The sequence below is a fragment of the Gorilla gorilla genome, chromosome 1, assembly GCF_029281585.2.
Source record: "Gorilla gorilla gorilla isolate KB3781 chromosome 1, NHGRI_mGorGor1-v2.1_pri, whole genome shotgun sequence".
NCBI lineage: Eukaryota > Metazoa > Chordata > Mammalia > Primates > Hominidae > Gorilla > Gorilla gorilla.
This window is the reverse complement of record NC_073224.2, coordinates 15,205,688-15,219,743: the sequence shown is the minus strand read 5'-3', so window position 1 is coordinate 15,219,743 and position 14,056 is coordinate 15,205,688. Positions and strand designations below refer to the sequence as shown.

Below are 14,056 nucleotides of genomic sequence, written 5' to 3'. Positions count from 1 at the left end.
TGTCCCAGCCACATGGAGAGGCTGAGATGAGAAGATTGCTTGAACCCAGGAGTCTGAGGCTGCAGCGAGCTATGATCATACCACTGCACCCTAGCATGGGTGACAGAGTGAGACCCTGTCACTCTGTCTCTCTCTAAAAAAAGGGATTACACAAATAAAGTGAACTACTTAATCTGGCTATTCAAAATATGTGAAAGATCAACAAATTTGTCTAATAATGTTGTGTTGAAGTGCTTTGTTTTAAATGAGTTCCTTTCAAGGCACACTTAAAATAAGTCCTTTCCCTTCTGTGCAGTTCTTTGAAAGTATAGAGACAGGATTCATTTTATCAAGTAAACATTCATACAGATAGATTACTTTGCTCTCTAGCCTGTGGGTAATTCAACATTTGTAGTAAGTTAGAATAAGAAGCATGTACCACGTTTCTGGTGCTGACAAAGGCAGCCACGGAGGAGAACACGTTAATAGCAAAGACCAAGTGTCCAAGGATAGACACCTGCCTGCGCACAGTCAAGAGTGGGACTGTTTCCTATGTTGAGTCTATAATGCTTGGTTGTTTTGAATTGCTTTATTCTTTTATTTTTTTAATGTAATGCAGTCATCGATCAAAATCTTAAAATCAAAAGAAAACAGATTTCTTTTTCTGTTTGGACATTTTGAGACATTTTAAATATCTTAGGTTAAATTGACTATTGGACTTCCAAAATAGGACATTTCATTTTTCATCTTTTAACAGCATGGTTTAACAACAATGACATTGGATCTTAGCGAGTTCATACCGGTGGAGCAAGTTCGTACCGGTGGAGTTCATGATGAGAATAGCTATTGTGAAATTAACTTTTAACTATTGAACGCAAATGTTTAGTCCTGAACGTAGTTTTAATTTAGCACCTAGTTTTAATCTAATTTCTGAACCAATGTGTTTACAGGTAACATACACCTTAAAATTAATCACACCCATTATTCCAAGCCTTTCTGAATTATTTTTCTACTATATGATTACTTATTTTCCCCACATGATAAGCATATGCTATAAACGAAAGTTATCCCACTTGATAAAGTCTCAGAGAAGTTTAGTGTCTTGATCAAAGACACACAGCCATTTGGTATGAAAGCCTGAAAGATTACTATGTTCTTCTACTCTCTATCTAGACATTGGCATTTGATAAAATCATAGACAAGAATTGTTGTCTATTTTGGTCTGGAGTGATGTCTGTTTGTTTGGTGTGTGTGTTTTTTTTTTTTTTTTTTTTTTTTTTTTTGAGACAGAGTCTGGCTCTGTCACCCAGGCTGGAGTACAGAGGCATGATCTCGGCTCACTGCACCCTCTACCTCCCGGGTTCAAGTGATTATCCTGCCTTAGCCTCCCGACTAGCTGGGATTACAGGCATGCACCACGACACCTGGCTAATTTTTGTATTTTTAGTAGAGACAGGATTTCACCATGTTGGCCAGGCTGGTCTCGAATTCTGGGCCTCAGGTGATCCGCCTGCCTTGGCCTCCCAGAGTGCTGGGATTACAGGCGTGAGCCACCACATCCAGCTGGAGTGATTAGTAACACGTGGTCATTTGTAGGTTTAAAGGAAGTGGTAAATATCTCCATTGTTTTAATCCTGGAAATGTAGCATATTTGACAAATAAGTGAATAATCTTTTAATGTGCAAAAAAGGTCTGTAGTTCCTCTCAACACCTTTCTCCTTGAACCCACTCACATAAAAACAGAACAGATGCTTCCTGGTTAAATTGATTTATATATATTTTTGAGAAAGTGATTCAAACTGCATTGTAGACTTGCAGGGGTTGGGTGGGGGTGGGAATTGTCATAAGTCGCAGACAAGGATGGGTGTTACTCAGCATCTTAAAGCAGCAAGGAGGAAATGAGTGAGAGATATCTGACCTCAAATCTGAAATATAATCACATCAACGCCTTGCTGAATATTAGAGGATAAAGTAATCTGAACTAAACATTTGTCACTGAATATCCTTTTAAATTTTGGATTTATCTGAAATCTAGTCTTCTGCTTAATCGTTTAAATGCTAATAAACAAGACAGAGTATAATGAACAAGCCCCAGTAGTTCTATACCAGGCTCTGTTGTTTCATTCTAATGGTTTATCATTCAGGTAAAGGTTCCATCCCTCAGTAGATGCAGTTGGAATGGATTTTTTGTTTTTCTTTTTTTTGGATACAGGGGGAAGCTAAAACACAAATTGAAAAAAAGTCCACTCATTTAACCTTGCGCTTGATAACAAGGCTCACTTGAGCAGGAAGGATGTTCTAATAGTTGAATTTATGTGGAAAGTTGGCATGGGGAGGTAACATTAACCAACTACATGTCAGACCCTTTTACTTGTTATTGCCTCTAAGCCCCACAAAAACCCCAAACCAAAACTTGGCTAATATTTTCCATTATTTCCTTGCCCCTGCCCCATAAAGGAACTAAAACTTATAAAAAGTAACTTACTTGAAGTAATGCAGCAGCAAATAAAAATTTAAATTTAAACTTAGTTTAGTTTGATTCCATGTTCTATGTTTGTTCCACATCAGGAAACAGCATCTTGTAAAAATAATATTCCCTTTGGAGGAACTGTCACCTTGATATAATTTCAATACTCAGGTTCTTTCCTCCGAAACAAGGCTGAAATTTTGGACTTGGAACCAAGAAATTTCTGAGGAGTTTTTTCTTTGAATCTTTTTGCCACCTAAATAAATAAATACATAAATAAGTAAATAGGTAAGTACATAAGTAAATAAGTAAAAAATAAAAAATGCATTCAGTCATTCTTAGCATGATCTAGAACTCTGATCATGGTATTCTCTTCTCTGTGCATTACCAGTTGTCTGCAGACTTTCAAGGCTGGGCTATTCAGCATATTCCCACCCAAATAGCTCCAACTTCAAATCATTATTACTCAAGTAACTGTTAACCCTTCTAGTATACTAGTGTAATCCCTGATGTATAGGAAACACCTTACATTTGTTGAATACATTTGGGAATGCTTATCTTATTTCCTTGATTTTAGAATTCCATCCATTGAAAATGTACCATTGACCAAATCACAGATTTTAAGGAAGGGAGAAATGGAAGATGCTACTAAACATCTGGTAACATAGACATTTTGATCTAAGTCCTGATTTCTGAAATGTTAGCATATGCTTTTTAAATTGAGGAGGAAGTATGGCACTTCGATAATTTTAATCTTTCCCAAATTACTTCTTTACCTTTATTTCCTGTCTAGAATTTCTATCACTGCATCCATTCATCTGTCAGTATTTAATCTTTCTTTCTTTTTGGCTACAAAAGCATGATTAGATTTTGCCCAGAAAACTGCTCGTTCCCATTTGAACTGTGTTAATATTTCTCAGGTCAACTAGGGGGAAATTATATGGAGAAACAGTAACAGTGTTGCTTTCCAGTGAGATTTTATGTGGATGAGTAAAAAAATGAGATTTCATGGGTTAGGACCCTTTGAGAACTTGTTTAGGAGCACATAACATGTATTAAGGTATTCATTATTAAGAATATTCTTTCGATCTCATGTATATGACATTGCATGAGATAGAAAGATGAGAAACCTCAGGATATTCACAAGTTTTATGTGGGGAAAACTTGTGGGTATAATAGTATGGTTTAAAATGATGGATAAAGTCAAACGACAACTGTGTACTTTATGAGCTTTGAATTGATCATGAATAATTTTATTGTGTTTCTTTGCCTTGTTCTGGGGATGAAATCTGACACCAAGTTGACCCCTTGCAATTCCTTTATAGTTTTCCTATCATGTAGAGAATTACTGGATTATTAGCTAGCTGATGAATTCCAAAATCAGAAACCTTTGGATTCACTGTAAGATATTCTTGAAGAGCTAGACTCTGCACAAATCGAAAGAAGATAATTCCATACATAAATTTACTGTTTTTACTCGGGTTTTATGCATTTTCTTACGTATTATCACAGCAAAATTATTAGCTAATCCTTTTTAATTTTTGAAATATGGTCAAAGGTATTTGGACTGTGCCTTTACTACTTTGAAACATTAAAGTTCATGATATTTTTGCCTTATATGGTCTAATGAATAAGATTTGTCTGAGACTCTTAGATATGTATTTCACACCTAATTTTTTTGGAAATTGAGATAATGGATTATTATTAGGGTGGAAGTATCATATTCTACTTGGTACAATATTTTTTGGTGAATCTGGGCTCTCTTCCCAGCTCCAAATACAAATGCTAAATTACCTTGTTTAGATTTCTTATCCATCCTGTGCTTCCATTTCCCACTTGTCTTTTTAAATTTTTTCTTGGGATTTTTCCAGAGTCAACTAGAAAATGTCTCGTGAAACTTTGAGAGAAGAGACATTGTAAAATGCCTCTGTTATCAAAATAAATATATCCAGTTTGTGATTATTCACTTGGTAATTTTTGTCCCAGAAATTTTTAACTCCCCAAGAGCTTCACTGGCTACTTGGCACAAATTCTATCAAGGCAAATTCACCTTGTTTCTACCAAATATCCGTGTAGAAAACACAGAATGATTTGTATTAACCTATGCCTAAACCAAGTAATAAAGCACACCTACTCCAAAATACAATACAAATTTCCCCAGGCAACAAATGCATAAAGAAAATATTGCTGATTTTTCTATTATCTATCCTGCTTCTTCCTTGTATATCCATGGGTAGTATATATTTGAAGAATGGATTTTTAAGGTAGGATCTGTGCTAATACCACTACCAATATAAAAGATTCATCCCTTGATTATAATATTTTGAGGAATTATAACAGGAAATGCCCCCATCATTTTTATACTAAGTCCATCTGTTTAATGATTAGATTTCACCTTTGTCAAAGGTCCTAGATATACTGGTGAATTTAAGCATTTATTGATATAAAACTGGGATGTAGCATTCACTGGAGTGATTTGCTTATTTTGCTGGTATGAAGCAGATTTTTCAAATTCATTCAGTTCGGCTGTGAAAAACAGACCTCACAGTTTCTCTCTGACCTTTGCCTGGGCCATTTTCATGGGATTTAGTATTTGTGGAGCAAGTGAAAGCTTTAACACTTGACACCTGGCCCAGCGAAATTCCTGGTGCAGGCTTTGCAGTGGGGGCAAGGGGAAACACTGAAGTTAAAGCCCCTGCTCCCTTTGGCTGCTGAGCCGTGAGCCTGCTGCCTGAGATGGTCAAACATCTTTTCACAGGTGGCTTATGGCAATTTATATTCTTCTTTTTTTTCCACAGCTGTTGTGAACTTGGATAATTCTGTGGTTGACCTGGAGACCCTTCAAGCTCTCTATGAGAATGTGAGTAATAGAAGGAATTTTATGTGTGAGTATATAATATGTACACAGTACATGTCTATGTGCACATATAGGCTCTTTGTTTTAAGGTCCTCTAAAGAAATTTGATCCGAGTGTAGTGAATTTGCCTAAGTAGGTGTTTGTTACAATACTTTCTAGGAACATATCAAACAAATGTGTGGTCTCATGGTTTGAAAAATTGTGAATCAAATCATATTGCATATGAGGTCATTCATTATTTTTTAAATTTAAATAATAATTAGTACTGATGTGGGGGCTAACTTGAGCCAAGCATTGTTCTGTGCACTTCGTACACACACACATACACACACACACACACACACACACTCACTCACACACACTTAAATTTTTAAAATATGTAACTGAAAAAGATTGAATACATTCCAGGTGTATGTATTGAACATATTCATGCTGAGTTGATATACACATTGATTACCACAATCAGATTAACACATCCATCACCACCCACACTTATATATAAGATCTCTAGAAGTTATTCATCTTATAACTGAAAGTTTGTACCTTTTGACCAGTATCTCCCTATTTTCCTACCTCCCACCCCTGGGCAACCACCATTAGGCTTTCTGTTTCTATGAGTTCAAGTTTTTTAGATTTCTTATTTGTCTTTCTGTGTCTAGCTTATTTCACTTAGCATTATGCCCTCCAGGTTCATCCATGATGTTGCAAATGGCAGGATTGCTTTCTTTTTTATGGCTGAATAATATTCCATGGTGTATATGTACCACATTTTCTTTATCCATTCATCTGTTGATGGACACTGGTTGGTTTTATATCTTGTCTCTTATGAGTAGTGCTGCAGTGAACATGAAAGTACAGATATCTCTTCAACATACTTTTCATTTCCTTTGGATGTATTCCCAGAAGTAGAATTGCTGGATCATATGGTAGTTCTGTCTTTAATATTTTGAGCAACACCTACACTGCTTTCTATTATGGCTGTACCAATTTACATTCCCATCAACAGTGTGCCAGGGTTCCCTTTTCTCCGCATCTTCACCGACACCTGTTATCTTTCTCCTAATAGCCTTGCCAACAGATGTGAAGTCATAGCTCACTGTGGTTTTGATTTGCATTTCTCTGATGAACTGTGATCAAATGCTATTATTATCACCCGTGTTTTACATGAGGAAAGTTAGAGAGGTTAGATGACTTACTCAGGGTCACATAGCTAGTGTTGTGATATAGCTGGGATTTAGTTCATTCTGCCTCTGTTTCTCTATACTGCTACAGTTTATTTCACTAGGTGGCAGGACATTTAGCTTTTTTTTATGTAGTACTTTTTTATTTTTTATTTATTTTTTATTTTTTTACAAAGGTGGTAGAAAAAGGGAGTAAGGTATTGAAGGAGAATAACCATAGCACGATATAGTTAGTGCCATTGGGAAGTGCGATATGAGAGATGTCTTTAGCTAGAATGTGACATTAAATAATATTGATTCAAGTAGTAATAAAGCAGGTTGTTTTCAGTGCTTTTGATTATATTTAAGGTAAAGTCTCAGTGTGGTCCTATTTCGGGTCTAATATCTTTGAGTGCTTTTTTTTTTTTTTAACTTTATTTCTGCTCTTGCCTTTGATCTGCCTGGTATTTAAGCCTCTGCTCTTTGGGGCATGGCCTTAGTTGATCCTTAACTTTTCTGTCTCAAGTCAAATAATTTTTGGCTCTGGGGAGACCCATGTGGTGGGCAGGATGCAGACTCTGTTCCTTGATCACTCCCTTGAGGACTGTGTGTTCAACCTGCTCATCCACTCTTGAGTTTATTTGGTTTTTTTTTTTTTTAACATATGTTATATGGTGGTCTCATCTGTGAGATTGAGACTGATGTAAGACAAAATATGTCTCATGGTGCATTGTACAGAATCTGTGGGCCAAGTGTAGAATTGGTACCCATTAAGCATGGTGAGCATAAGCATTCAGTGAAACTGAGTCAGAAACAAAGATTGAGAGGGAAGATTTCAGTGGTTTATTATGCAGTTGTCACTATGCAAAGGGAAAACTGGAAAAAGTAAATCATGTGTTTAGTATATTCACGTTCCAATGAAATTGGTATTTAAAATATAACCATTGGGAGGTACAGAGAGTTTTCATTTCTCTTGAGTCTTTCATACTAACCCTCTTCCAACCAGGAGGGCCATATGGAAGAAAGGAGGAAATACTAGAGGAAAGTAATTTCTCCAGCAGGTCATAATGATTTAAGATGTTGGTGTGTGTGTATCTATCTATCTTGCACATATATATTACATATATACATTTGGCGTATACATGGTGTGTGTGTGTATCTATATGTGTGTATGTGTATCTAGGAATGAATGTCTTATTTACACTTGATGTATTTATGTGTAGAAATATACCCAGAAAATACAGAACATTGAATGTTTATTTTATGACGGTTTAGAATATTTTATTTGGGCTGGGTGTGGTGGCTCATGCCTGTAATCCTAGCACTTTGGGAGGCCAAGGCGGGAGGATCACGAGGTCAGGAGTTCGAGAACAGCCTGGCCAACATGGTGAAACCCCGTCTCTACTAAAAATACAAACATAAGCCAGGCATGGTGGCCCGGGCGCGTGTAATCCCAGCTACTCGGGAGGCTAAGGCAGGAGAATTACTTGAATCTGGGAGGTGGAGGTTGCTGTGAGCCGAGATTGCATCACTGCACTCCAGCCTGGCGACAGAGTGAGACTCCATCTCAAAAAAAAAAAAAAAAAAAAAAAAAAAAAGAATATCTTATTTGGGAGTGTTTAGCCTTTCAAAGTAAAGTAATTTCACAAAATATAAATTTATGACTCAGGACAAACTAGATAGCTACCCAGAATCTTATCTTACTTCATGAAAGTAGAACAAGTACTGTGTCTTAGTCTGTTTGGGCTGCTATAATAGAATACCATAGCCTAAGTGGCTTATGAAATGTTATTTCTCCCAGTTTTGGAGACTGAGATTTCCAAGATGAAGGCACTGGCAGATCTGGGATCTGGTGAGGGCCCTCTTCCAGGTTCACAGACTGCGGTGTTCTTGCTGTAACCTCACATGGTAGAAGGGACAAGGGAGCTGCTTGGGGTCTCTTCTACAAGGGCACTGATCTCATTCAAGAGGGCTCTGCTCTCATGGCATAATTGCTTCCAAAAGGCCCTACCTTAATACCATCATCCTGGGGATAAGGTTTCAACCTATGGAACTGAGGGTGGGGCGTAAACATTCAGCGTATAGTATATTAGCTGGCACTGGTTAAACTTAATTACAATTTTTATTGCTGCTGTTCTCAAACTTTAAGGTTCAGACTTTCATTGTTTCAGGAAAACAATTATTTTGTGAGAGGGTGATTCACAATTATTAATTTAGGTGGTACCAGGTTAGCCCTCTGCAGTACAGGAACTTGAAGGATCCATTATGAACAATAACAGGTCATTGTGCATACTTTATATGCCAATAATACATATATGCAAATTCCTGATTAATATCTATTAAAAAATAAGTCTGGGGAAGGCAAAAATAGTTGTTTTATCCACAGCAATAGCTCCAGAACCTAGAGTTAAGTAGTATTTGGCACAGTTCTTCCCTAAATGTCCTGTATATCAGGGGTCCTCAACCCTCAGGCCAAGGACCAGTACCATTCTGTGGCCTGTTAGGAACTGGGCCACACAGCAGAAGGTGAGCCACTGGTGAGCAAGCATGACTGCCTGAGCTCCACTTCCTGTTGGATCTGTGGTGGCATTAGCTTATCATAGGAGCTAGGAATGCAAACCCTTTTGTGAACTGCGTATGCACGGGATCTAGGTTGCCTGCTCTTTATGAGAACCTAATGCCTGATGATCTGAGGGAGAACAATTTCATCACCAAACCATCCCCATAATGCCAGGTCTGTGGAAGAATTGTCTTCCACAAAACTGGTCCCTGGTGCCAAAAAGGTTGGGGACCGCTGCTGTCTATGTAAGACATTGTTGAAATCTTATAGTACTCCTTTCTTCCTTTCCTGGGAATTTTCCACTTTTTGCTTTATGTTATCTTTATGTATGCATATGTCTTATCTTCTCACTTAACTACAAATTCCTTATTAGTTGAATTTTTTTTTTTTTTTTTGAGGCGGAGTCTCACTCTGTCATCCAAGCTGGAGTGCAGTGGCGCAGTCTCGGCCCACTGCAACCTCTGCCTCCCAGGTTCAAGTTCTCCTACCCCAGCTTCCAGGGTAGCTGGGATTACAGGCACCCACCGCCACACCTGGCTAATTTTTGTATTTTTAGGAGAGACTGGGTTTTGCCATGTTGGCTAGGCTGGTCTCGAACTCCTGACCTCAGGTGATCCACCTGCCTCGACCTTACAAAGTGCTGGGATTACAGGCGTGAGCCACCACACATGGCCTGAATTTTTATATTCCATATTGAACAATATGGTTTGTGTAAAATATTCATAATAATTACTACTTAATTAAACAATGACCTGAGAATAGTAATGTTTTCCTTTTGGTATTATTTTATAATTGACAGAAATGAAAACGGTTAATGTCATTATTTACATTTCAAATGCTCTGCTTTTTTTAAACATCAGTATAAAAGGAAACCTGGCTTTCTTAAAAATAAGGTAATTTCAGAAATATTTCTGCAGAGACTCAGAAGTGATACCTTTACCATGGATAAAGCTAACCATTGCTATCCCAGCAATAATCTGATCCCGTTACGTGTAATTTTTCAAACAATAGTTTAAATTCAAACGGTGACATTCTATTTTAGGGCAAACTGAGTAGATTTGCTTCCTTCTTGTTGATGTGATTTCAGACGTGATTGCCTCAGGAGCCCCTGGAATTGCTAAGGAAGCTCTTTCCATTTCCCATGTTACCTTAGATCTTTTGAGTGTCCGCTGGACTGAAAAGAAGCTTGAGCTTCCTTTTCTCAGTTTATACTAGATAATGCATACTGCGATGAACCCAAGATGGACCTAAGATTACAGAACTAGTAGTAGGTTATTTTTTGGTGCACAAAGCGGAACAAGTTTTTCCATGTTTTCAGTTGCTAATAGACTGCGTTTTTACGCAAGACTAATAGGAATAAGGCGGCGCGCTGTATGAAGGCACATTTGTGGTGTACCTTGGCTGGAGGCCTTCCTACTTCCTGCGGACTCTCCCCAAACTTTACAGCTATGTAATAGCTAGATTAAAATAGGCCACTATTTCATTTCCACGTGACATGAATATGTGCTTACATGTTGCATCCCTCCTCTATCACCCCAAATCACACAAGGGTATACCAGAAGTTGTAGTTCCAACTGCATGAAACCAATATGGTTGCTATTACTAAGGGGACTGGGATTCTAACTACCTCTTTTCATTCATGCTGTATCAGGTAAGGGAAGGCTAGGAACCCAGTGTAACTATAATAGAAGTTTCGTATGATCTCTATGCTATTTAATCCCATTAAATGACTGTTGAATGAATGAGCCCTTTGAAACGGGAGCTCAGCACGGTAGAACGTTTAGGCAACATGTGATGCCAGCTTCTTTTCCATGCATTTTCCTAGATTCCCAACTTACAAATATAGGAACATTAAGCCGTCTGATTTGTATTTACCATTGTTTCCTCATTTGTCACTCCTGTTTTCTCTTTGTCTAAAAAATTCTATGACAGTCTTTGTACCCACCTCTGATGTTCCAAAGAGCTCTTCTCACTTTGTACTAGTTTCTTTCTCCTATCTCTCCTTTGTTATAGCATGCTCAGATGCCCATCAAACCGAAATGAAAACAAAATAAAGAGACATATATAACTTACCTTCTTTTACTCATTGTTTCTTTCATTGAAAACGATTTCTAGAAAGCTAACTAACTGTCATGCAGTTTGCTAAGATCAGTGCTAGGTGGTATATTAGGCACATGCATATTTGGAATGATTTTTTCTCTTGGATGTTGCTTTTTATCAGTATGAAATATTCTTCTTCGCTTTAGTAATACTCTTTGTCTTGACGTTTTTTTAAACTGATATTTAAATAGCTGTTCTATTCTTTTGATACTAACTGTGTGCATGTTTTTTTTTCAACTCCATCTGTGTACTTTCAACTTCCCTGTGTCTTTGTGTCTGAATTGCATCTCTCATAGACAGCATGCATTTGGGTCTGTGTTTTTTATTCACTGTGATATTCTTTACTTTCTTGGAGCATTTAGATTGTCAACATTTATTGTAATTATTGTTATAGTTGGATTTAGGTCTGTCATTTTTTGTCCCTCTAATTCTTCTTTCCTACCTTATTATTTACATGGTATTTTTTGCTTTGTTTTAACTTTTATTTCTATTTTTTTTTAGCTTCACCTCTTTGTGTCACATATTTTTCAGTTATTCTAGGAATCACAATGTATATTCCTAACCTTTTATACTCTACTTAGATAGAGTTTTCATATAAAATATAGGAACCTTGACTCCATATAGGGCTTTTTGCTGCCTCTCCTGCTCCATTTACTTATTTTGTTGTGATGTGAGTAGCATCTGTATGTGATTATATTTTTAAATAATTAAACATATTTAAATATAGTTTTTTTTATATTTAGCTACATTTCCCCCATTTCTGAAGCTCTTCCTTTGTTAAGACCAAGTTTCCCTCCAGTATCATTTTATATCGTTTTTCTTTAGCCTAAGGAAGTATCTGTAGTGTATTTTGAAAACACATCTTTTCAGTGATGACTTTTCTTAATTTTCTTTCATCTTAGAATTTTTTTATCTCACCTTCATTTTTTTTGAAGGACATTTTAAAATTGGATATAGAAGTCTGGGTTGACAGTTTTTTTCTTTCAGCATAATAAAGATATCACAATTACCTCCGATCTACCTTGTCTCTGATGATAAGTCTGCCATCATTGTTACTTTGTATTAATACATAAATTGTCATTTTTTCCCCTTCTACTGCCTTTAGGTTTTTCTTTTTATTGGGTTTTAATCAGTTTTATTGTAATATAAGTAGGCATGGTTTTCTTGTATTCTGATTGAGTTTGATGGACTTCCTGATTATAATTATGATTTTTCACCACATTTGAGAGTTTTTCCATCTCTCGTCCTTCAACCTGAAACTATTCTTTTGTACTCTGTTCTCCCAGTTTCTCTCCTCTCTGGCTTACTAATGGCATACATGTTACATCTTGAGTACTTTTTCACAAGTCCCTGAGATTCTGTTCATTAGATTTTCCATCATTTTTTTCTTTCTGCTCATCTTATTGTGTACTTTCACTGATTCTTTCTTTTGCTGTCTTTATTCTTTTATTCAGCCTCTCAAATGAAAACATTTTATTTCTAATGCTATAATTTTCCTAGAATTTTCATTAATAGTTCTTTTTTTGAGACTCCTTATCTTTGTTAACATTGATAATTTTTATTACAAATTGAATAATTATGTCCAGTTTTTTAAAAGGCACCTACACACATTTAAAAGATAAACCAGAAGCTAGAAAAAGAAATTTGCAATACCTGGGCCCTCAGAAAATCAGGACCCAGAATATTGAAAAATTCTTACACTTATCAAGGGACAAGTCCAAAGAAAAATGAGTAAAAGAGATAACAAGGCAACTCAAAAAAAGTAAACTGGTATGTCCAATAAATACAAGAAAAAGTGTGTATTCTCAATAGAAAGCAAGAAAATGGAAATAAGACATCAGTAAGATACTTTTTCATCTCCAGTGAAAAAGTTTGACGGTATCAAATGTTGACGAGCATTTGAAAAAATAGTAACTATTATATACTATATTAATATAATTTGGTATAATCTCAATGGGAAGCAATTTGCAATATCTAATATAATTAGTCCAGTAATTACACCCTTAGTCATACATTCTAGAGAAACTCTTTCAAAACCAGTTTTCCAACCATCAGACACATTAATGGGTCCAACACTTGGGTCTAGTCAGATTTGCCTGATATCTAAGTATAACTATCAGACAAATCAACCTAGGCCAAAAGATTATGAAAATTAATAATTAGAGTTTCAAGCTACTAAAGTTTAATTTCTTTCACATAAAAATGTTAGCTGACACTTTTCCCATACATTTTTATGCCCTATGTGGATATAGATGTAGTGAAAATAAAAATAGGGTTATATTATCATTATACAACAATATAGAAAGATAATTTCTATGTAGAGCAAGATATTTGTTTTTGTTATTGTCTCTATGACTAAAAAAAAAAATCAGAAAATTAAGTAAAAAGAAGTATATTTCCCTTCTTATTCCAGGAAAGTAACTGAGCCTTTTGTACCCTGAGGCTGTGCTCTCCTGCCTCAGATGATCTTTGGGGACCTTGGTTTTTCTTGATCACAAAGAGAATTTGCTTTGTCTTCGTCAAGTGAGAGAGACTGATTATAATAGTTAAAGTAGCTGAAGTGCTCAGATCTGTATTTCTTCATACAGCTTTGAGTTATGGTCTAGTGTCCTGTCATTTCATCCTGCAGGACTCCCTTGAGCATTTCTTGTGGTACAGATCGAGTGATAATAAACTTTTCCAGCTTTAGTATATCTGGAATGTCATAATTTTCCCCTCATAGTCAAAGGATAGTTTTACTGGATATAGAATTATTGGTTGACACTTTATTTTGTTTCAGCACTTTGAATATATCAGACCACTGCCTTCTGGTCTCTGAAATTTGTGACAAGAAATCTGCAGAGATTCTTATTGAGCATTTCTTGTGTGTGACCAGTTACTTCTTTCTTGCTAGTATTAATATTCTCTCTTTGACTTTGTCTTTCAAAAGTTTG

The 14,056-nt window shown here is 36.3% G+C and overlaps 1 protein-coding gene across 4 annotated transcripts in view; it reads left to right on the top strand.

The window, feature by feature from the left end:
• FMN2 (formin 2) overlaps positions 1 to 14,056 on the top strand; it is a 394,366-nt gene that overhangs the window by 205,669 nt on the left and 174,641 nt on the right. For all 4 annotated transcript variants that reach the window (XM_055373763.2, XM_055373745.2, XM_031015559.3 and 1 more), the window contains one exon: positions 5,245 to 5,306. In XM_055373763.2, coding sequence (XP_055229738.2) covers positions 5,245 to 5,306 — 62 coding nt within the window. The remainder of the gene's footprint in view (positions 1 to 5,244; positions 5,307 to 14,056) is intronic.